Source organism: Neomonachus schauinslandi, chromosome 4, assembly GCF_002201575.2.
Source record: "Neomonachus schauinslandi chromosome 4, ASM220157v2, whole genome shotgun sequence".
NCBI classification, from domain to species: Eukaryota; Metazoa; Chordata; class Mammalia; order Carnivora; family Phocidae; genus Neomonachus; species Neomonachus schauinslandi.
Window position 1 is genome coordinate 76,058,838 of NC_058406.1, and position 24,814 is coordinate 76,083,651.

The 24,814-nt window shown below is 37.4% G+C and overlaps 1 protein-coding gene across 1 annotated transcript in view; it reads left to right on the top strand.

The window, feature by feature from the left end:
- Nucleotides 1-24,814, top strand: part of BTBD8 (BTB domain containing 8) — a 107,089-nt gene that overhangs the window by 46,737 nt on the left and 35,538 nt on the right. Inside the window, exons 5-7 of the mRNA XM_021690306.2 lie at nucleotides 3,320-3,409; nucleotides 17,298-17,378; nucleotides 18,599-18,695. Of these exons, the coding sequence (XP_021545981.2) occupies nucleotides 3,320-3,409; nucleotides 17,298-17,378; nucleotides 18,599-18,695 (268 nt within the window). The remainder of the gene's footprint in view (nucleotides 1-3,319; nucleotides 3,410-17,297; nucleotides 17,379-18,598; nucleotides 18,696-24,814) is intronic.

The following is a 24,814-nucleotide window of genomic DNA, read 5'->3' on the forward strand; positions in this document are numbered from 1 at the left end:
CTGTTGAGCATCTTTTCATGTATCTGTTGGCCATCTATATGTCTTCTTTGTAGAAATGTCTGTTCGTGTCTTCTGTTCATTTTTAACTTGGATTGTTTGCTTTTTTGGTGTTGAATTGTATAAGTTCTTTACATATTTTGGATACTGTTTGTTGGATATGTCATTTGCAAATATCTTCTCCCATTCCATAGGTTGTCTTTTAGTTTTGTTGATTGTTTCCTTTGCTGTGCACAAGAATTTTATCTTGATGTAGTCCCAATAGTTTATTTTTGCTTTTGTTTCTCTTGCCTTAGGAAACATATATAGAAAAATGTAGCTATGTCCAATGTCAGAATAATTAACTGCCTGTGCTCTCTTCTAGGATTTTTATGGTTTCAGGTCTCACATTTAGGTCCTTAATCCATTTTTTTTATTTTAATTTTTAAAATTTTATTTTATTATGTTATGTTAATCACCATACATTACATCATTAGTTTTTGATGTAGTGTTCCATGATTCATTGTTTGCATGTAACAGCCAGTGCTCCATGCAATACATGCCCTCCTTAATACCCATCACTGGGCTAACCCATCCCCCCACCCCCCTCCCCTCTAGAACCCTCAGTTTGTTTCTCAGAGTCCATAGTCTCTCATGGTTCATCTCCCCCTCTGATTCCCCCCCCCCTTCATTTTTCCCTTCCTCTTTCTTCTTCTTTTTTTTTTTTTTTTTTTTTAACATATAATGTATTTGGGGTGGCTGGGTGATAGACATTGGGGAGGGTCCTTAATACATTTTGAGTTTATTTTTGTGTATGGTGTGAGAAAGTGGTCCAGTTTCATTCTTTTGCTTGTAGCTGTCCCATTTCCCCAACACCATTTGTTGAAGAGACTCTCTTTTTGAAAATTAATCCTTGTCCAGATTAATCATGGGTTTATCTCTAGGTTCTCTATTCTGTTACATTGATCTATTTGTCTATTTTTTGCCAGTACCATACTGTTTTGATTACTACAGCTTTATAGTATATCTTGAAATCTGGGATTATGATATCTCCAGTTTTGTTCTTTTTCAGAATTGCTTTGTCTATTTGGGGTCTTTTGTGGTTCCATACACATTTAAGATTATTTGCTTGAATTTAGTGAAAAATGCTGTTGGTATTTCGGTAGGGATTGCATTAATCTGTAGATTGCTTTGGGTAGTATAGACATTTTAAGAATATTTGTCCTTCCAATCCATGAGCATGGAGAATCTTTCCATTTGTTTCCATTGTCTTCATTTTCTGTTATCAGTGTTTTATAGTTTTCAGAGTACAGGTCTTTAACCTCTTTGGTTAGGTTTATTTCTAGGTATCTTATTATTTTTGTTACAATTATAAATGGGATTGTTTTCTTATTTCTCTTTCTGATACTTCATTATGTATAGAAATGCATTGAATTTCTGTATATTGATTATATGTCCTGTGACCTTACTGAATTCATTTATCAGTTCTAGTAGGTTTTTGGCAGAGTCTTTAGGGTTTGCTATATATAGTACGTCATCTGCAAATAGTGACAGTTTTACTTATTCCTCATTAATACAGATGGCTTTTATTTCTTTTTCTTGTCTGATTGCTGTGGCTAGGACTTCCAGTACTATGTTGAATAAAAGTGGTGAGAGTGGAATCCTTGTCTTGTTCCTGACCTTAGGGGAAAGCTCTCAGTTTTTCACCATTGAGTATGATGAAGGCTGTGTGTTTTTTATATATGGCCCTTATGTTGAGGTATGTTCCCTCTAAACCTACTCTCTTGAGGGTTTTTATCATGAATGGATGTTTTACTTTGTCAAATGCTTTTTTTGCATCTATTGAAATGATTATATGGTTTTTATCCTTTCTTCTGTTGATGTGATATATCACTTTGATTGATTTGCAGTTACTGAACCACCCTTCCATTTGCATCTCAGTAATAAATCCCACTTGATCATGATGAATGATTTTTTTTTTTAATGTATTGTTGAATCTGGTTTGCTAATATTTTGTTAAGGAAGGTTTTTTGCATCTATGTTCATCAGAGATATTGGCAATTGCTTCAATGGAAAAAGTTACCTAAAATACTTGGGTCAGCTTTTTTGTCTTCTTTCTTATAATTTGTCTCAAAATCTACCAGGATGGTACCTTTCTGATACCTTCAAATCATTCTTGCTTTCTTAAAAAAATCTCTATATATTTATGTGTATGTCTATATGTATCTCCCTTTTTTCCCTAGCTATTTTCAGGAGTGTTGGTCTGAGACAACCTAGTAAGCCATTGCCAGAAGCATATTTTTCTTCTCCTTGTCCCTCTCCATTCTTCCATACCATTCTCCACTAGAATATAATGTTGTTCTGTGTATCTCATTTAGTGCTACTTAGAATAGTGCCTAGCACAAAATAGAAGTCAATAGATATTTGTTGAATTAAAGAATGGACATTTTATGTGAAAAGATAGAATGGAAATTCAAAAGAAAATATCTTTCTTATCATTTCTCACATCTAAGAGCTGTTCTGTAGCACAATTGGGTAAGTTCTGAACTTGAACTCAGGACCTTTATGGTCCTAGTGCCTTTCTTATTACTACTCCCTTGCAAATGATTTATTACTCTCTTACTCATGAAAATAGTTTCAATTGTTATTAAAGTTAAAGAGCTTTAAGGGGAAAAATAAAAAAGATAAGGACATTGGAATTAATGTAATTAATTAATTAAGTAATCAAAATATTTAGGTATATTGGGGTGCCTGGGTGGCTCAGTTGGTTAAGTGTCCAACTCTTGATTTCAGCTCACGTCATGATCTCAGGGTTGTGAGATCAAGACCCATGTCAGGCTACCTGCTGGGTGTGGAACCTGCTTAAGATTCTCTTTCTTGGGGTGCCTGGGTGGTTCAGTCATTGGGAGTCTGCCTTTGGCTCAGGTCATGATCCCAGGCTCCTGGGATCGAGCCCCGCATCGGGCTCTCTGCTCAGCAGGGAGCCTCCTTCTCCCTCTCCCACTCCCCCTGCTTGTGTTCCTTCTCTTGCTATGTCTCTCTCTGTCAAATAAATAAAATCTAAAAAAAAACCCCACAAAATTCTCTTTCTTCCTCCTCCTCCTCTTCCTCCACCTCCCATCCCACATATGCATGTGCTCTCTCTCTCTAAAAAACAAAACAAAAAAAATATTTAGGTATAAATATAGGTTTATAATTTTTATTATTATTATAATCCTACCAGTAAATACAAACAAGACAGATTATTATGTTTTAAGAGTTAAGGTGAAGAATTTAATAAAAAATTATATTTTGCATAGTACATAAATGTTTACCTGTGTTTTTTCCCTCCCCTTCCCTTTAGAGCCATTTTAAGTGCCAGATCTAGTTATTTTGCTGCAATGCTGAGTGGCTGTTGGGCTGAAAGCTCCCAAGAGTACATTACTCTTCAAGGGTAAGCATAATTCTTACAGGGCAGCTTGACTGCAAATAATACTTCATACAAAGCACTCTATGAATCTGATTTCCCCATGTGTTCAGTGAAATGTTTCTCATGTTGTGGAATTCATCAAAGTACATCTTCCGAAAATGAGAGATAGTACAAAGCATTTAGTAATAGAGATAATGTGTTAGTCTTCTCAGACTGCTATAACAAAATACCACTACTGGGTGGCTTAAACAACAGAAATTTATTTTCTCACAATTTGGCAAGATCAGAGCGCTAGCAAGGTTTGTGTCTTGTGAGATCTCTTACCTAGGGTTGCAGACAGCTGGTTCTTTGTATGTGCTTAATGGCCTTTCCTTAGTGCATGGGGGCATGGGGAGATGAAAAGAAGGGAGAGAGAGAACTCTCTGGTGTATCTTCTATAAGGACCCTAATTTTATTTTATTTTAATTTTTTTAAAGAATTTATTTATTTGACTGAGAGAGAGCGCAAGTAGGCAGAGTGGCAGGCAGAGGGAGAGGGAGAAGCAGGCTTCCCGCTGAGCAGGGAGCCCGATGCGGGGCTTGATCCCAGGACCGTGGGACCATGACCTGACCCGAAGGCAGATGCCTAACGACTGAGCCACCCAGGCGCCCCAAGGACACTAATTTTAGCACATTAGGGCAGGGCCCCACCCTATTACTTCATTTAACCTAATTCCTTATAAGCCCCATTTCTGAATATAGCCACATTGGAGGGTTAGGCCTCAGTATATCAATTTGGGTGGGTGGGGCTGTAAATATTCAGTCTGCAAAAGGTAGTTTCTTTTCTTTCTTTCCTTTTTTTTTTTTTAAAGAGTAATTTGGATAGATGTGGATTTCATTGACCTATCATAAGGCAATGGTGAATCTGCACAATTGGTGGCAGTTTATATAAACTGCCAAGATAGTTATTAGGAGATGAACTAGTACCTTAAATGAGAAAAAGAAACCTTTTTTGGTCACAGATGATCCCTGTGAGAGTCTATAGTATGGGGGAGAGCTTTCTCAGTAGGAAAATTACCTGGGAGTTCTGAGGGAACCCCTCAGCCCTGCATCTTAGCCAGAGGTTTGGGTGTGATAGTGGCAATTCCATGACAATGGATGCACAGAAAGTATTGATCAATTCCTACCATTTATTTGTCACCCTGGCTTTGATCTTGATTCTTGGTTGCAGTCACAGTGGTTCTCTTCCGAACTAGAACAGATCTCCAAATGCCTATCATTTTGTAATTTCTCACTCTATAAAAAATGGAATTTTGAAACATTATTTATAAGAATATATAATGTGTTTTTATTTTGTCCTTTTTTTCATATTTTATTCATTTAGTAGAAATGAAATGCAAAAGGACTCAATCCCATTTTCTTCATACTAGGGCCTTTTGAAGATTGTGTTTTAATTATACTACCACAGTTTCAATACACATATCTCAGTGTATTTTGCAACCTGTCTTTTGGATGTATTTTTAGCAGCTGCCACCATTAGTGATTTCAATTATGTATCCATGGAATCATATGGATGCCCTTATTACAGTGTGTTTTTTAAAGAAAAAAAAAAAGACTAATGAAATAGTAATAGAGAGACAATAATGGAGGATGTAAAATGGCATATAACCACCAACTTTTTACTTGATATTGCTACTAAAATGAACTTCCTCTCTAACTAATTTGTCCTCCACATATATATGCAGGTTTGTTTTTCTTCTGTTTTTCCTGTCCTTCACTAATATAGCATTAAAACATTACATGAATTGGGTGCCTGGGTGGCTCAGTCGTTAAGCGTCTGCCTTCAGCTCAGGTCATGATCCCAGGGTCCTGGGATCGAGTCCCACATCGGGCTCCCTGCTCGGCAGGAAGCCTGCTTCTCGCTCTCCCACTCCCCCTGCTTGTGTTCCTGCTCTCGCTATCTCTCTCTCTCTGTCAAATAAATAAATAAAATCTTTAAAAAAAAAAAAAAAAAAAAAAAATTAAATAAATTTTTTTGGTGATTTTAAAAAAAAAAAAATTTACATTTAAGTAACACTGTTTCCCTATTTTTCCATCTGAGCTGCTCTTTTTTTTTTTATTTAAACAAATTTTAATTGAGATGTAATTGATATATAGCATTGTATTCATTTCAGGTGTACAACATAATGATTGGATTTTTGTATATATTACAAAATGATTATCACAATAAATGTACTTAATATCCATCATCTCACATAGTTATACATATTTTTCTTATGAGAATTTTAAAAATCTACTCTCAGCAACTTTCATATATACAATATAGTATTATTAACTGTAGTAACCATGCTATAAGTTATATCCCTAGGCTTTATTTGTCTTATAACTGGAAAGTTGTACCTTTGAACACCTTTACCTTTCACCCACCCTCCTACCCCCTGCCTTTGGCAACCAGGTAGTTTCTGATTATGGAAGCTTTTATATGCCAAGCTAAAGAATGTATTATCCTGTGGGTAAAAGGAATGCGTAGATAAAGCAGTGAAATTTTATCATCACTATTGAAAAACAATCTGAAAGATGTATATAGCCTACTGATCTCTTTCTTTATGATGAATTTAAAATATCCACTCAATATAGAAAGAAGAATAGTGCTAGTAGAGGCCAGAGTCTACATTGGTGTAATTTTGGAAACTTGTCCAGGGACTGTGTTTCAGATGTTTTAGACATCATTTTAAAGAACTGTCAATCCACTCTCATTAGAACTGAATTCAGAAATTCAGTTTTTTATTCTGAATTTTTAAATTCAGAAATTTAAATGGAGAGATAATACTAGTTTGACTCAAAATGCAACTTCTGACATTCATTAAAAATCACATGATTCTGTGTAGTGAGATAAAAGTCAAAAGAAGAGTATGAGGGGCGCGCCTGGGTGGCTCAGTTGGTTAAGCGACTGCCTTCGGCTCAGGTCATGATCCTGGAGCCCCGGGATCGAGTCCCGCATCGGGCTCCCTGCTCGGCAGGGAGTCTGCTTCTCCCTCTGACCCTCCTCCCTCTCATGCTCTCTGTCTCTCATTCTCTCTGTCTCAAATAAATAAATAAAATTTAAAAAAAAAAAAGAGTATGATTATGGGATCTTATTCTACAGCAGGGGAAAGTAATTTATAGAAAGCTCATGTCTAGTTTTTTTCCTGGAAGAAATCGTAGTCCTTTGTAGGTTTAGTTACAGTTTTTACTATCTGATACCCATTATGTAGCTCTTTCTTCCTTTCTCCAAATAGATTCTGTCCTCAGCAGTAATAATACCTTATAGTTACACCATGTATTTTCTGGGCTTCTTCCACATTTACTATGCCCTTTATTTTTAGAATCAGTCTTTCAGAGAGCAGGTTATATTCATATATTGCAGATGAATAAAAACAAGATCAGTTAAGTTAAATATCTTCCTGGCGTCACCTGTTAAATAGGTGCCTGTACTGAATATAAATCACATGGTTTTTGATACTTAATTCAGTGTCCATTCCACCACAGTCACTAAAGAATTTAGAATTTTCCCATTGGCATGGGAACTCTTGAGCTAGTGCAGACTACTCTTCTACTCCACTGTTTAAATCAGTGATTTTCAAACTTTATCCCATAGGACCCTAAAGTTCTTGGTAGGTATGTTAGGGAACACATGGCATGAGATTGGGATCTGAGGGGAAGTCTATATGGGAAGGGGCACTCCTTCAACCAGAGCTTCTCCACTTTTATCTGTTTTATATTGTTTAAGATGACCTCGGAGTTTAGCTATGGGAATAAAGGCAATACTTAATCAGCCCTCGTGAGTGATCAGATTAAACATTCAAAACCCACAGGCTTTTAAAGATGAAGCCTATTTATTAAGAGATCCGTAGACAAGAAAGAAATAGTATCATCAACTAGTGGTCTCTACTCCCTTACCTGTAATTTTCCATCCTTAATTATGATGGATATGATGGATAAATATCTCCTGTTATAATATGGCTTGACTACCACTGACCAACTTTAGTAACTTGCTCAAGGAAAAGCCAAATATAAGTAGCCAAACTTGTTTCAGAGTTGTATTTGGCTTTCCCTTGAACAAGCTACTAAAGTTGGTCAGTGGTAGTCACTCAGAGAAAGACAAATATCGCATGATTTCACTTATATGTGGAATCCAAAAAACAAAACAAAAGAATAAACAAACAAAAAGCAGAAACAGACCCACAAATACAGAGAACTGATGGTTGCCAGAGTGGGAGGGCATGGGAGTGGGCAAAATGGTTAAAGAGGAGTGGGAGGTACAAGCTTCCAGTTATGGAAAGCATAAGTCACAGGAATAAAAGGCATGGCATAGGGAATATAGTCAATGGTATTGTTTTTTTTTATTATGTTGATCACCATACATTACATCATTAGTTTTTGATGTAGTGTTCCATGATTCATTGTTTGCGTATGCAGTGCTCCATGTAGAACGTGCCCTCTTTAATACCCATCACCGGGCTAACCCATCCTCCCACCCTCCTCCCCTCTAGAACCCTCAGTTTGTTTTTCAGAGTCCATCGTCTCTAATGGTTCATCTCCCCCTCCGATTTCCCCTCCTTCATTCTTCCCCTCCTGCTATCTTCTTCTTTTTTTTTTGCTGAGCAAAATAAGTCAATCAGAGAAAGACATGTATCATATGACCTCACTGATATGAGGAATTCTTAATCTCAGGAAACAAACTGAGGGTTGCTGGAGTGGTGGGGGGTGGGAGGGATGGGGTGGCTGGTGATAGACATTGGGGAGGGTATGTGCTATGGTGAGCGCTGTGAATTGTGTAAGACTGTTGAATTACAGATCTGTACCTCTGAAACAAATAATACATTATATGTTAGTGGATGGTATTGTAATAGTGTTGCACAGTGACAGATGGTACCTACACTTGAGGTAAGCACAGCATAACATACAGAGTTGCTGAATCATCGTGTTGTATTCTTGAAACTAATGTAACGTTTTGTGTCAACTATACAAAAAAAAAAAAGTGGCATCCAAATAAAAAATACATTGTAGTAGTGCCAGCAATGATCAGGCTCACTCCCCTTACAGTATTTTCCCATCACTTTGGTTGTGGTGAGCAAGTCTCTGCTCCTTACTGGTTCATCTCACCTAGAGCTGCTAGATCCGCAGTGGAGGCTCACTCCTAATTCCCTTATTCACTTCCAGTGCTAACACATTGGAAATAAGGATGCATTTCTTTTTGGCTCAACTGTTTTATCATGTTTGATGAAGCAAGGTTTTCTAACAGTAAAATGAAAGATACTGGGTTGGGCGCCTGGGTGGCTCAGTTGGTTAAGCGACTGCCTTCGGCTCAGGTCATGATCCTGGAGTCCCGGGATCGAGTCCCGCATCGGGCTCCCTGCTCAGCAGGGAGTCTGCTTCTCCCTCTCCCGCTCCCCCCTCTTGTGCTCTTTCTCTCTCTCAAATAAATTAATAAAATCTTTAAAAAAAAAAAAGAAAGATACTGGGTTTTATATACATCCATTATTATTATCACATAATATGTTTGCTTTTTCCTCTTGTACCACATATCAATTTGTGTTCAAATTACCACCTAAAATGTTTTTAGTATTGGGGTGCCTGGGTGGCTCAGTCGGTTGAGCGACTGCCTTCGACTCAGGTCATGATCCTGGAGTCCCAGGATTGAGTCCTATGTCGGGCTCCCTGCTCAGTGGGGAGTCTGCTTCTCCCTCCGACCCTCGCCCCTCTCGTGGTCTCTCTTTCTCACTCTCTCTCTCTCAAATAAATAAATAAATAAAATCTTTAAAAAAATGTTATTAGTATCATGGGATATAAAGCTGTAGGAAGGCTAAAGGGAATTTAGGAATTTTGAGACTAAAAGGGATTTAGGAATTTTGCTTTTTAAAAAATCACACCTTTTGGGGCATCTGATGGCTCAGTCAGTGAGCAGCTGGCTCTTGGTTTCGGCTCAGGTCATGATCTGGTGGGTGTGAGATTAAGCCCCTCATCAGGCTTCCTGCTCAGCAGGGAGTCTGCTTGAAGGATTCTTTTTCTTCCTCTCCTTCTGCCCCTCCCCCCACTTCTGCGCGCGCACGCACACACACACACACACACACACACACACACTCTCTCTCTCTCTCTCTCTCTCTCTCTCTCTCTCTCTCTCTCTCTGTCTCTGTCTCTGTCTCTCTAAAACAAATAAATAGGGGCGCCTGGGTGGCTCAGTTGGTTAAGCTACTGCCTTCGGCTCAGGTCATGATCTCAGGGTCCTGGGATCAAGCCCCGCATCGGGCTCCCTGCTCAGTAGGAAGCCTGCTTCTCCCTCTCCCACTCCCCCTGCTTGTGTTCCCTCTCTCGCTGTCTCTCTCTGTGTCAAATAAATAAAATCTTTAAAAAAAAAAAAACAAAAAACAAATAAAGCTTTAAAAAAGTAAATAAAAAATCACAACTCTTAGGAATTTTTATATTATAACAAAGTAATCTACAAAACAAATTCTTTCTTCACATTAGCTTATATTGTGAACCTGAGTAGATGTATCCATGGGTAATGTAGTGTAGTAGAAAGACCATGGACTTTGGTGTCATTATAGGCAGTCCAACATCCAGTCCTAACTTGTTACATGACTTGAGGGACATTGCTTACCTTCCCTGAGTTTCCTGAGGTTACTGGAAGGGTTAAACGAGATAGTACTTGGTATGTAGTATATAGTGTTTATTAATATTTGTCTTTTGTTTTTTTCCTAGATTAGATTATTCTCATTTTCTAGAGAGAAATGGATTCAAGTAAGGGCCATTACCAGTACCAGGACAACAATGCTTGCTTTGCTTGTTTAGCAGCCCTTTTTGGAACTGTGCCATTGTTGTATGTCTGCAGGATGTTTTCTGCAGTAGATTAGAATGAAATCCTGTCTGTCCTTACAGAAAAGAATCACAGTGTTTTTAATGAGTTGGTAACTCATAGACATAATGCATGTGATATTTTTCAAGAGGGACAGCCTTTAATAAATTGAGGTAGGAATAGTAGAGTCCCCTAATCCTCGTTCTACCTATGCCCTGGTATTAGGAGGTGGAAGGAAGTTCTCCAGTTTTGGTGGAAGAAGGGGGAAATTTTCGACATCCTGCACTAGAAATTGAACCATAGCCAATATTTCTGTAACTCCACATATTTACATTTTATGTAAATAGAAGTCTTTCAGTGGTGGCTTGGGGCTTTGGAGCATAAATTCGGATTTTCTCATCTCCCTTGGAGATTCCTGGGATTGCACTGAATTTTCAGGATGATCTTTTGAAATATAAATTAGATATATTTCTCTTCTGACTAAAATTGTTCAGTGCCTTCTTATCACAGAATTAAATCTTTACCACAACCTGTAAGACTCTATATGGTCTGGCCCCTCGGTTTTCTCCATACTATTCCACCTAAAGTTACTGTAGCCCAACTCTCCAGTTACCCTCTTTTATATTATCCTGTTGTGTTATTTTCATGGCACTTTTATTATTAAAATTGTCTTCTTTATATATTTGTTTATATATTTACTGTCCATGTCCTTCCTCTAGAATGTAAGCTTCTTGTATCCTCAAGGTCTAGAATAGAGCCTATCATTCAATAAATATTGAATGTGAATGAACTAACTTATAAATAAGTCCTTGTGTTACTTTAGCCCACACACAAAGAATCCTTAAACTTTAGGAAGCACACATGAAGCACAGAGATTTTAGTAGATGAAATGCATGTTTATTCTCTGGTCTTAGAGCTCTGATAGATTTTTCTCCCTGAGTGTATGTAATGTTTTCATCCCCTAAAAGCTTTTATTCTGATTACATTTAAATGGGGATAGTGTTTCAGTCTTTCCATTTAAATTGTGGGCTTTTGAAGTGATTTGTTGTTTTTCTAGGCCAGTTGATTATGTCATTATAAATACTTTTAGTAAAAATACAGATGACTTACAACACTGTAATGAGAATGCAGTTTAGTAAAACATCTGTAAAACTGCAGGAACGTGGTTTCTTGTCATTTTTATAACTATCATATATATTGATATGTAAGCTCAAATGTCTAGATTTTGCTATTTATTTTAATAAAACTACTTTTGTTTTTATTTAGTCATTATTATCTTTTACTTAAATATGTCAAGTCTTAAAAGAAACTATTATTTAAACATAAATGACCAACTCTCATTAACAATAAGAATGGCTCTTGAAATTTTGAGGGAAAGTGCATGGAATAGTATACATTGTAATAATTATGCTAGTGTTCTAGATTAACAGACTACAGATAATGTGACATAATTATTCTGAGATCACATCTTCTCATATCCATAGTATATAAATAAGAATATGTAGAGATTTGACTTTTTTCCTAAGCATTAAAGATGTGGAGTTTTTGAATCAGCAGAAACCAGTACTTATCATAGTAGGGTCCAGTAAATGTGTATTAAATTAATTGAAAAATACTTTCATGAGTATTTTATAGTTTTCTGAGTACAGATTCGTTGACTCTTTGGTTAGATTTATTCCTGGGTATCTTATGGTTTTGGGTGCAATTATAAATGGGATCGACTCCTTAATTTCTTCTGTCTTGTTGTTGGTGTATAGGAATGTCACTGATTTCTGTGCATTGATTTTATATCCTGCCACTTTACTGAATTCCTGTATGAGTTCTAGCAGTTTTGGGGTGGAGTCTTTTGGGTTTTTCACATAAAGTATCATATCATTTGCAAAGAGTGAGAGTTTGACTTCTTCTTTGCCAATTCGGATGCCTTTTATTTCTTTTTGTTGTCTGATTGCTGTGGCTAGGACTTCTAATACTATGTTGAATAGCAGTAGTGATAGTGGACATCCCTGCCGTGTTCCTGACCTTAGGGGGAAAGCTCTCAGTTTTTCCCCATTGAGAACGATATTTGCTGTGGGTTTGTCATAGATGACTTCTATGATATTGAGGTATGTACCCACTATCCCTATACTCTGAAGAGTTTTGATCAAGAAAGGATGCTGTACTTTGTCAAATGCTTTTTCTGCATCTATTGAGAGGATCATATGGTTCTTGTTCTTTCTTTTATTAATGTATTGTATCACATTGATTGAAATTGAGGAAGACACAAAGAAATGGAAAAACATTCCATGCTCATGGATTGGAAGAACAAATACTGTGAAGATGTCAACACTACCTACAGCAAATCTACACATTTAATGCAATCCCTATCAAAATACCATCAACTTTTTTCAAAGAAATGGAACAAATAATCCTAAAATTTGTATGGAACCAGAAAAGACCCCGAATAGCCAGAGGAATGTTGAAAAAGAAAAGCAAAGCTGGTGGCATCACAATTCCAGACTTCAAGCTCTATTACAAAGCTGTCATCATGAAGACAGTATGGTACTGGTACAAAAACAGACACATAGATCAACGGAACAGAATAGAGAGCCCAGAAATGGACCCTCAACTCTATGGTCAACTAATCTTCAACAAAGCAGGAAAGAATGTCCAATGGAAAAAAGACAGTCTCTTCAACAAATGGTGTTGGGAAAATTGGACAGCCACATGCAGAAGAATGAAACTGGACCATTTCCTTACACCACACGCAAAAATAGACTCAAAATGGTTGAAAGACCTGAATGTGGGATGGGAGTCCATCAAAATCCTAGAGGAGAACACAGGCAGCAACCTCTTCGACCTCAGACGCAGCAGCTTCTTCCTAGAAACATCACCAAAGGCAAGGGAAGCAAGGACAAAAATGAACTACTGGAACTTCATCAAGATAAAAAGCTTTTGCACAGCAAAAGAAACAGTCAACAAAACCAAAAGACAACCGACAGAATGGGAGAAGATATTTGCAAATGACCTATCAGATAAAGGGCTAATATCCAAAATCTATAAAGAACTTATCAAACTCAACACCCAAAGAACAAATGATCCAATCAAGAAATGGGCAGAAGACATGAACAGACATTTTTCCAAAGAAGACATCCAACTGGCCAACAGACACATGGAAAAGTGCTCAATATCGCTCGGCATCAGGGAAATCCAAATCAAAACCTCAATGAGATACCACCTCACACCGTCAGAAGGGCTAAAATTAACAAATGACAGATGTTGGCGGGGATGTGGAGAAGGGAACGCTCCTACACTGTTGGTGGGAATGCAAGTTGGTGCAGCCACTCTGGAAAACAGTATGGAGGTTCCTCAAAAAGTTGGAAATAGAGCTACCCTACAACCCAGCAATTGCACTACTGGGTATTTACCCCAAAGATACAAATGTAGGGATCCAAAGGGGTATGTGCACCCCGATGTTTATAGCAGCAATGTCCACAATAGCCAAACTATGGGAAGAGCCAAGATGTCCATCGACAGGTGAATGGATAAAGAAGATGTGGTATATCTATACAATGGAATATTAAGCAGCCATCAAAAGGACTGAAATCTTGCCATTTGCAATGACGTGGATGGAACTGGAGGGTATTATGCTGAGCGAAATAAGTCAATCAGAGAAAGACATGTATCATATGGTCTCACTGATATGAGGAATTCTTAATCTCAGGAAACAAACTGGGGGTTGCTGGAGTGGTGGAGGTGGGAGGGATGGGTGGCTGGGTGATAGACACTGGGGAGGGTATGTGCTATGGTGAGCGCTGTGAATTGTGTAAGACTGTTGAATCACAGACCTGTACCTCTGAAACAAATAATATATGTTAAAAAAAAAAAGAAGAAGATAGTAGGAAGGGAAAAATGAAGGGGGAGAATTCAGAGGGGGAGGCGAACCATGAGAGACTATGGACTCTGAAAAACAAACAGGGTTCTAGAGGGGAGGGGGTGAGGGATGGGTTAGCCTGGTGATGGGTATTAAAGAGGGCACATACTGAATGGAGCACTGGGTGTTATACACAAACAATGAATCATGGAGCACTACCTCAAAAACTAATGATGTAATGTATGGTGATTAACATAACATAATAAAATTAAAAAATAATTGAAAAATACTTGTATATTTTCAACTCAGTATTCCTCTGAAGGGTTAGGAAGATGCCATAAGTGCCTTAACAAGCCATTCATTAAACATTCTTCAAACGTTTATTGAGCATCTGTTATAAGATAATAGAATCAAACACCTTTCTGAGTCCTACCCTGTGGGACTCCATTTCTTTTCTTCTTGCCTTCCTTCTTTCTTTCCTTTAGCAGATATTAGATACTGTGCTTAACAAACTATAGGAATCTTATCAGCGCTGATTCCACTGCAGAGCTCCAGTATTGTGTGGGGGAAGAAAATTCTCATCCTGGGGGATACTGAATCAATGCTGACATTCGGCTGCTACTAGAAATGCAAGGATAAATCTAAAATACAGCCTGCCCCAATAGAACTCAGTCTAAAGGAGAAACAAATGTGTAAACAAAGATATTACAAGTCAGTTTGATAAATGTGATAATGGAAATGTATAGTATAGTGTACTGCTTAAGAGCCTACACTTTGGAGTCAGTCAGCCTGGATTTAAATTATAGTGTATCACTAGCCACTTGGTCTTGGGCAAGTTACTTAATTTCAGTTTTTCATTTATAAAATAAGACTAATAATAATATCTGTTATTGAGTTATGATTAAATGAGCAAATGGCATTCGAAATACTTATTTATTAGCTCAGTAACTGGCTCATAAGTGCTCAGTAAATGTTAGTTATTACTGTTTACCATTCAGTGATTTTTTTTCTTTTTTTTTTTTGGCCTTGGGGACATTAAAGAAACAATCAGAGATAAAGAGCCACATGTCTGGTGTCTGCAAGATGAAATAAGTAGAGAGGGAGAGCATTTTAAACAGTAAACAGATGTACTATGGCATAGATGTATAAAGAATTGTAAGTAGTTCAGGTATAGGAAATGAGTAGCTCATTTTTCTTGGAACAGCTTCTAGAGAGGGAGAACTAGAGGTAAGATGATCAAAGAACACTATATACCAAGCTAAGGAATTTGGACTTTTTTTCTATGGGCTATGGAGAATTGTTGAAGGGTTTTCACTTTAATAGCAGTGTGGGAAATGGGATATGAAGAGATTATTTCAGGTAGGAAACCAGCATGAGAGAGAAGATATAGTCATAGTACAGATGAGAGAAAATGAGGCTAACCCAGAGTAGTGAGAGGAGAAATAGACAGCAAAGGCTGAATTCAAGAAATTTTGAAGGTATAAGTGATGTGATATAATGAGGGAGAAGATTAAGATGAATCTCAGCCTCTTAGGTATGTAGATGATAATCTAGATGGTATTAGAGTTGGGGTGGGCAAATAATATACTTTATTCCTGATCAAAATAATATGAAAGAACTAGCAGATGAAGTAAGAAAACATATCCTTTATTATTATTATTATTATTTTTAAGGATTTTATTTATTTTAGAGAGAATGTGTGTGCAAGCAGGGGGAGGGGCAGAGGGAAAGAGAGGGAGAGAATCTCAAGCAGACTTCCTGCTGAGCATAAAGTCCTCTGCGGGCTCCCTCTCTTGACCCTGAGATCATGACCTGAGCCAAAATCAAGGGTCAATGCCCAGGCGCCCTAACATTTCCTTTATTATAGATAAAAACTGTTAAAGCAGTAAAATGCGTGTTAATGCAAGAACCAAAGTTTACTTGCATACTATGTCCCTTCTGTGACAACCCACCCAAAAGAAAGTCTGAAATTGTATAGTAGATGCACTTCTTCCCAATCACCTCTTCATGCTTGTTCAGAGAAGAAAGGAAAAAGGAAATCCAGTTACCTCTCATTTTGAGTTCCTCCTGACCAATGACCAGTGATTGTTGCCCATGAAACAGATAATTCAGTCCCCTTTGCCAGAGGCAGAGGGTATGACAAGATGCAAGAAGCCCTATAACAGCACTATGAACAAAATAGGAATAGCAGAAAGAAGACTGAGTCTGGGGCACGGGGGTAGGTAGGGAAGAGGTAGGAGGCCGTGAATTCAGTTTGAGATCCAGTAGTCAGTAGGACATAAAAATTATCACTCCAGACTACTTCTTAAGTCATATCTTTACTTTTCATCTGTATAAAGAGGATGCTGGTCAAACTAGAGCAGCTGGATAGGTATTACACATTCAGAAATCTGTACAGCGTAACAAGAATCTTTCTAGTGTATAGAGTTGTTTATCTGAGGCTTTAAGAAGACCAGAGGTCATTTGTCAGTGATGCTGGGGAGAGGATTTCCTAATGAGCAAGAGATTGTATTGTGACCTCTCACATCCCTTCTAACTCTAAAAGTTAGTTACAGGGGTGCCTGGGTGGCTCAGTCGGTTGTCTCTCTTCACCTCAGGTCAAGATTCCAGGGTCCTGGGATTGAGACCCTTTTCAGGCTCCTTGCTCAGTGGGGAGTCTGCTTCTCCCTCTCCCTCTGCTGTTCCCCCTGCTTGTGTTCTCTCACTCTCCCTGTCAAATAAAATCTTTAAAAAATAAAAAACAAATAAAAGTTCATTACAGAAGATGCTCAACAAGTACCAGTGATTTGATAACATACTAATAACATTTTATTACTTATATAAAAATCTATAGCTGCATTTATACTTAATTTTAAATTAATGGAATAACTGGATGTTATTTGAAGAATATATTCTTCAGATAAAAGTGAGATTAAAACTTTTCTTGGCTAGGGGCGCCTGGGTGGCTTGGTCGTTAAACGTCTGCCTTCGGCTCAGGTCATGATCCTGCGGTCCTGGGATTGAGCCCTGTATCAGGCTCCCTGTTCAGCAGGGAGTCTGCTTCTCCCTCTCCCGCTCCCCCTGTTTGTGTTCCCTCTCTAGCTGTCTTTCTCTCTCTTTCAAATAAATAAATAAAATCTTTTAAAAAAACAAAAAACAAAAAAAACCCTTTATCTTGGCTAAAATTTTTTAGAAAATAGAATGTATCATTGATATCAGTTAAACCTTAATTATTTCTGGATTTGAATTAAGTTTTCTTTTATTTTTCAGTATAAACCATGTGGAAATGAATGTTATGATGCATTTTATATATGGAGGAACTTTGGACTTTCCAGACAAAGCTAATGTTGGGTATGTATTACTTTTTAGTGATTTTTAAATATAAAAGTATTACTACTTTGTGGTTTCTGCTTTGTTGAGCTATGTTTTAAAGTACCAGTGAAATAAAAGCTTCACTTTTATTATTTTGCCATATCTTGTGTGTTGGGAATATCTAAACAATGTCACCTTATTTAGAAGAAAAGATGATCTAGCAACTCACAGTGATAAGATTAAGAAAAGTATTTGACTCAAATTTTATTAGAAAAATCTTATTTGTTTTAGAAAATAAATAACAGGTTTTTATAAAGTAAAATTGAATCTTTATCAAATTTCAAACAGTTCTCTTACTACTTTATTTTTAAATTTTAGGATTACTCTCTTAAACAGCAAAAGAAAAGAAAAAGAAAAACCTTAAAATTACTTTAAGAATATAGGTATCTTAAAGACCAACAATGGTTATTAAGTGCTCTTTAGTGAAATGCCATCTAAGTTGCTAAAATCATACCGGAAAGTGAAATCTACCTTGCTCTTCTAATTTTTTGGATGTCCTCTTCTTTTATTGCTGTTCTAATATCAAACAAATGAAAGCTGCTCTTTTAATTTAAATATTCATTGGTTCCTTTAATTACAAACTGAATAAATATGATTTTGGAGGGAAAGTGTCATGACTCAGGGGATTAAATACTGAAGTTTCCCCCCTGGAAACCTATGTGAAATTCTATCATGCTCTCAACGCTTGTCGGTTTCCTAAGTACCTAAAGTAAGTGTGGTGCTGGGAAATACTTGCCAAATGAAAGAAGCAATGGAAACTCTCAGAGTCATTGGATACTGTTTCCAATCTTAAGGTCATTTGTAGAGATTTTCAATATGATAAGCATCAATTAATTACCCTTCTCCTAAGTAAGTTTTTATTATACAAACTTGTTGCAAAGAGTTTTGTAACTTTTACAGCCTTTGAAACAGCATCCTGAACTTTGATATATATGTCACTGAAAATATGAGGGGAATTTGATTGAAACATCTCCAAATTTACTTCTTGTTATTCTCTACTAACCAAGTCATGTGAAAGTGCTTTCAGCTTTTGACCTTTGTCCTTTTTATTATTCATAAAGGTTATCTATTGTGTAGGGCAGAAAGTTAGAGTTAAAATAATTTAGATTATTTTTCTAAACAGACTATATATTATCAGGAAATTATTGTGTTATTCCTTGGTTTTCAAATTGGAGAATTAACATCTATTTTTATTTTAGTCAGATACTCAATATGGCTGATATGTATGGACTAGAAGGATTAAAAGAAGTAGCAATCTATATTTTAAGAAGAGATTACTGTAATTTCTTTCAGAAGGTAATTATTGAGTCTCAGAAATCTTGTACCCAATGCTTAAAGTCACCCATTATTACCTACTAGATTTTTAACCCTGATAGTGAATAGTGCTTTGAATCTTAAAACAGTAAGTCAATTTAACTTATGGGAACTCTAACTTATGGGAAACAGCTCATATGGTATGTTTGCAAAAAACTAGAAATGAATTCAGTTCATTTAAGTAAAATAAAATCGACATGGGGTTTATTGAAAGGATATAGGAATATCCTTTATAATTCAAAGGTAGAATATACACCTGGGACTCAGGGTTTGGAATTAAGGAAGTCAGGGACCAAAGTTACCTTCTCCATTTATCAAAACACATTTATCACAAGTGTTTCATTGGTTCTTTTCCCTGAAAGTACACTCTTCCTTTCTGTGACTTCTCTTTATAGCATGTACTTGGGTGGAATATATTTCTCTCAGTCTCCTCAGGTGGAGTATGAATACTAACTTTTAACTTTAGTTTATGCAAACATAAATTTATTGTCTAAAGAAAGATCTCATACTATGCATTTGTACAGATGCCATTTTGTACATTATTCTTAGATTCTCCATTGTTTTAATTTACACTGTGACTGATAGGTTATTTTTTATTTTCTAATTTATGCTTTTCTACATTTTCTAAATTTTCTATAGTGGCCATGTATTACTTTTTTAAGATTTTATTTATTTGAGAAGGGGAGAGAGAGAGAGCACGAGCAGGGGGGAAGGGACAGGGAAGAGGGAGAAGCAGGCTCCCCACTGAGCAAGGAGCCCGAAGCAGGGCTTGATCCCAGGACCCTGGGAGCATGACCTGAGCCTAAGGCAGACGGTTAACTGACTGAGCCACCCGGGAGCCCCCATGTATTACTTTTATAATCAACAGAAAAATAAATCATAGAAGAATTGTTTTAATCAGCATTTCCTTCTTACTGGGTACTTGAGACAATAGTATGCATTGTATGAATTTTAATTAGGTAATTTGAATAACATTTAAATTTAGATTTTTGTGTTAGATAGGACTTTTCCTATCTCTATATAAGTTGTAGCTGAGGAAAGTACCCCATGGACTAAAACAGAGCCATGAATAGTTGCATATAGCACCACCTCCACTATCACCCACTCAGGGTTTACTGAGAAACAGTTAAACTCCTCAGCTACCTTTAATCAGTCATTCATTCCAGTCTCTAGAAGTAAGGGACTAGAAGAAGGAGGGTGGTCCGTGGTGTCTTCAACTTTGTAGAAGGTGAAGGATTAAGGATTCTGATGAAAGATTTTCCTTCTCATTCATCTGCTTCCCCCATCTTCCCAGCCAAGTGAAAGTTAGGAGGGAGATAAAAGCATATCCTGAATAAAGATTAAAGATAGAGGGTATCTGCAATGAGGAGATATGTCTTATCCCTCAGATGGACATATACCACATCTGTAAAACCAGCCCACTCTGGAGCTTCCATTAAAGAATAAGAGAAAATGGTAAGAGATTTCTTGGGAGAGTCTGGAATATGCCTGAGAAACCAGTGAGAGTATACTCAAATGTGGGGATTTCTAAAGGGAGAAGCCAGTACTAGCTTGGTTATTAGGGACAATAGCTATTGTCATATAGAGAAGAAAGTATGGGGCATCTGCTCCACACCCCAGTTACACATGGTAGGCAGGGATCTTAGTGGTTCTGTGAAGATTAGAGGATGCTGGTACAGGGCCAAATGATGCTGTGTCCCACCTAGGGAAGCGCTGTGCATCATGAACCACTAAAAGAATCCTTATCCACTGAGAGGCTAGGGTGAAATTCAGTGTGCTCCTAAAAGAGTCATCAGCAAAGGCCATCAACATTTTAATTAGAGCAAACTCAGTGACATCAACCTACTACCATGTTGTGTCTGGTTAGTTATATGGCATCCGTGGCCCCATCTGTAGCCCTCTTCCACAAGAGTTAGACCCAGAAAATGGAGGAGCAGGAGACCAGACCATGTTCTCTATTTCCTATTCCAGATCTCCCCAACTGTAAATGTAGTCAGTGATGGGGGAGAGAAAGATGTAAGGTAAAATATAAGATAGGTGTTTAAACAGTACAGTGCTGAATTCCAATACCAAAAATAACCAGAAAATACTGGAATTTGCCTATAATATTAAGAGATGGAAAAAAAAGGAATTTGACACAGCATAGTTGTCAGCACTAATTGCGAAAAAAAGTGTTATCTTATTATCTCCTCTGAACTGAGACTCCTTAATAAACCAATTACATATAACATTTTTTTAAAAAAATCTCTTATGGATAGCCTTTGGACCATTGCCTCTAGTTTTTAATATGTTTATGAGTATGTATAGGTTTTTTTTTAAATTTTATTTTATTATGTTATGTTAGTCACCATACAGTACATCATTTGTTTTTGATGTTCCATGATTCATTATTTGTGTATAACACCTAGTGCTCATTACAACACATGCCCTCCTTAATACCTATCAGCAGGCTACCTGCTCCCCCTCTCCCCTCTGAAACCCTCAGATTGTTTCCTGGAGTCCATAGTCTCTCATGGTTCATCTCCCCCTCTGATTTCCCCCCCCCTTCCTTTTTCCCTTCCTTCTCCTAATGTCCTCCATGCTATTCCTTATGTTCCACAAATAAGTGAAACCATATGATAATTGACTTTCTCTGCTTGACTATTTCACTTAGCATAATCTCCTCCAGTCCCATCCATGTTGATGTGAAAGTTGGGTATTCATCCTTTCTGATGGCTGTATATATGGACCACATCTTCTTTATCCATTCGTCTGCTGAAGGGCATCTCGGCTCTTTCCACAGTTTGACTATTGCGGACATTGCTGCTATGAACGTTGGGGTGCATATGGCCCTTCTTTTCACTACATCTGTGTCTTTGGGGTAAATACCCGGTAGTGTAATTGCTGGGTCATAGGGTAGCTCTATTTTTAATTTTTTGAGGAACCTCCACACTGTTTTCCAAAGTGGCTGTACCAACTTGCATTCCCACCAACAGTGTAAGAGAGTTCCCCTTTCTCCACAACCTCTCCAACATCTGTTGTTTCTTGCCTTGTCAATTTTTGCCATTCTAATTGGTGTAAGGTGCTATCTCAGTGTGGTTTTGATTTGAATTTCCCTGATGGCTAAACATGATGAACATTTTTTTATGTGTCTGTTAGCCATTCGTATGTCTTCTTTTGAGACGTGTCTGTTCATGTCTTCTGCCCATTTTTTGACTTGATTATTTGTTTTTTGGGTGTTGAGTTTGAGAAGTTCTTTATAGATCTTGGATATCAGCCCTTTGTCTGTAGTGTCATTTGCAAAAATCTTCTCCCATTCTGTGGGTTGCCTCTTTGTTTTGTTGACTGTTTCCTTTGCTTTGCAGAAGCTTTTTATCTTGATGAAGTCCCAACAGTTCATTTTTGCTTTTATTTCACTTGCCTTTGGAAATGTATCTTGAAAGAAGTTGCTGTGGCCGATGTCAAAGAGGTTACTGCCTGTGTTCTCCTCTAGGATTTTGATGGACTCCCGTCTCACATTGAGGTCTTTCATCCATTTTGAGTTCATCTTTGTGTATGGTGTAAGAGAATGGGTTGAGGTTCATTCTTCTGTATATAGTTGTCCAATTTTCCCAGCGCCATTTATTGAAGAGACTGTCTTTTTTCCATTGCATATTTTTTCCTGCTTTGTCGAAGATTATTTGACCATAGAGTTGAGGGTCTGTATTTGGGCTCTCTATTCTGTTCCATTGGTCTATGTGTCTGTTTTTGTGCCAGTACCATGCCGTCTTGGTGATCACAGCTTTGTAATATAGCTCGAAACCAGGCAACGTGATGCCCCCACCTTTGTTTTTCTTTTTCAACATTTCCTTGGCGATTCACTGTCTTTTCTGATTCCATACAAATTTTAGGATTGTTTGTCCAGCACTTTGAAAAATGTGATTGGAATTTTGATCGGGATGGCGTTGAGGGTATAGATTGCTCTGGGCAGCATAGACATTTTAACAATGTTTATTCTTCTGATCCATGAGCATGGAATGTTTTTCCATCTTTTTGTGTCTTCTTCATTTCTTTCATGAGTGTTCTGTAGTTCCTAGAGTATAGATCCTTTACCTCTTTGGTTAGGTTTCTTCCGAGGTATCTTAGGGTTTTTGGTGCTATTGTAAATGGAATCGTTTCTCTAATTTCTCTTTCTACAGTTACATTGTTAGTGTATAAGAAAGCAACTGATTTCTGTGCATTGATTTTGTATCCTGCCACACTACTGAATTGCTGTATGAGTTCTAGTAATTTGGGGGTGGAGTCTTTTGGGTTTTCCACATAAAGTATCATGTCATCTGCGAAAAGAGAGAGTTTGACTTCTTCTTTGCCAATCTGAATACCTTTTATTTCTTTTTGTTGTCTTTTTGTTGTTATTGCTGTTGCTAGGACTTCTAGTACTATATTGAACAATAGTGGTGAGAGCGGGCATCCTTGTCATGTTCCTGATCTTAAGGGAACAGCTCTCAGCTTTTCTCCATTGGCGATGATATTCACTGTGGGTTTTTCATAGATGGATTTTATGAACTTGAGGAATGTTCCCTCTATTCCTATACTCTGAAGAGTTTTAATCAGGAAAGGATGTTGTATTTTGTCAAATGCTTTTTCTGCATCAATTGAGAGGACCATATGGTTCTTCTCTCTCCTCTTATTAATGTGTTCTTTCATGTTGATTGATTTGTGAATGTTGAACCACCCTTACATCCCGGGGAGAAATCCCACTTGGTCGTGGTGGATGATCCTTTTAATGTATTGTTGGCTCCTATTAGCTAGGATTTTGGAATCCATATTCATCAGGGATATCGGTCTGAAATTCTCCTTTTTGATGGGGTCTTTGCCTGGTTTGGGGATTAAGGTAATGCTGGCCTCATAGAATGAGTCTGGAAGCTTTCCTTCTGTTTCTGTTTTTTGGAACAGCTTCAGGACAATAGGTATTATTTCTTTGAATGTTTGGTAGAATTCCCCAGGGAATCCATCAGGCCCTGGACTCTTGTTTTTGGGGAGGTTTTTGATCACTGCTTCAATCTCGTTCCTGGTTATTGGCCTATTCAGGTTGTCAATTTCTTCCTGTTTCAGTCTTGGGAGTTTATAGGTTTCCAGGAAGGCCTCCATTTCATCCAGATTGCTCAGTTTATTGGCATATAGTTGTTGATAATAATTTCTAATAATTGTTTCTATTTCCTTGGTGTTAGTCGTGATCTCTCCCCTTTCATTCATAACTCTATTAATTTGGGTCCCCTCTCTTTTCTTTTGGATAAGTCTGGCCAGTAGTTTATCGATCTTATTAATTCTTTCAAAGAACCAGCTTCTAGTTTTGTTGATCTACTACCGTATTTCTGGTTTCTAATTCATTGATCTCTGCTCTAATCTTAATTATTTCTCTTCTAATGCGTGGCTTAGGCATCATTTGTTGCTTTTTTCCAGTTCTTTAAGGTATAAAGTTGGTGAATTCGGGATTTTTCTATTTTTTTTGAGTGAGGCTTGGATGGCTATGTATTTACTCCTTAGGACCGCCTTTGCAATATCCCATAGGTTTCAGACTGATGTATTTTCGTTCACATTGGTTTCCATGAATTGTTTAAGTTCTTCTTTGATTTCCTGGTTGACCCAAACATTCTTAAGCAGAGTGGTCTTTAGGTTTCCAAGTGTTTGAATTTCTTCCAAATTTTTTCTTGTGATTGAGTTCCAGTTTTAAAGCATTATGGTCTGAGAATATGCAGTGAGTAATCTCAATCTTTTGGTATCGGTTGAGACCTGATTTGTGACCCAGTATGTAGTCTCTTCTGGAGAAAGTTCCATGTGTGCTCGAGAAGAATGAGTATTCTGTTGTTTTAGTGTGGAATGTTCTGTATATATCTATGAGGTCCATCTGGTCCAGTGTTTCATTCAAAGCTCTTGTTTCTTTGTTGATTTTCTGCTTAGATGATCTGTCTATTGCTGAGAGTGGAGTATTGAGGTCTCCTGTAACTAACGTATTATTATCAGTATGACTCTTTATTTTGGTTAACAGTTGGCTTATGTAGTTGGCTGCTCCCATGTTGGAGGCATAGATATTTACAATTGTTAGATCTTCTTGTTGGATAGACCCTTTAAGAATGATATAG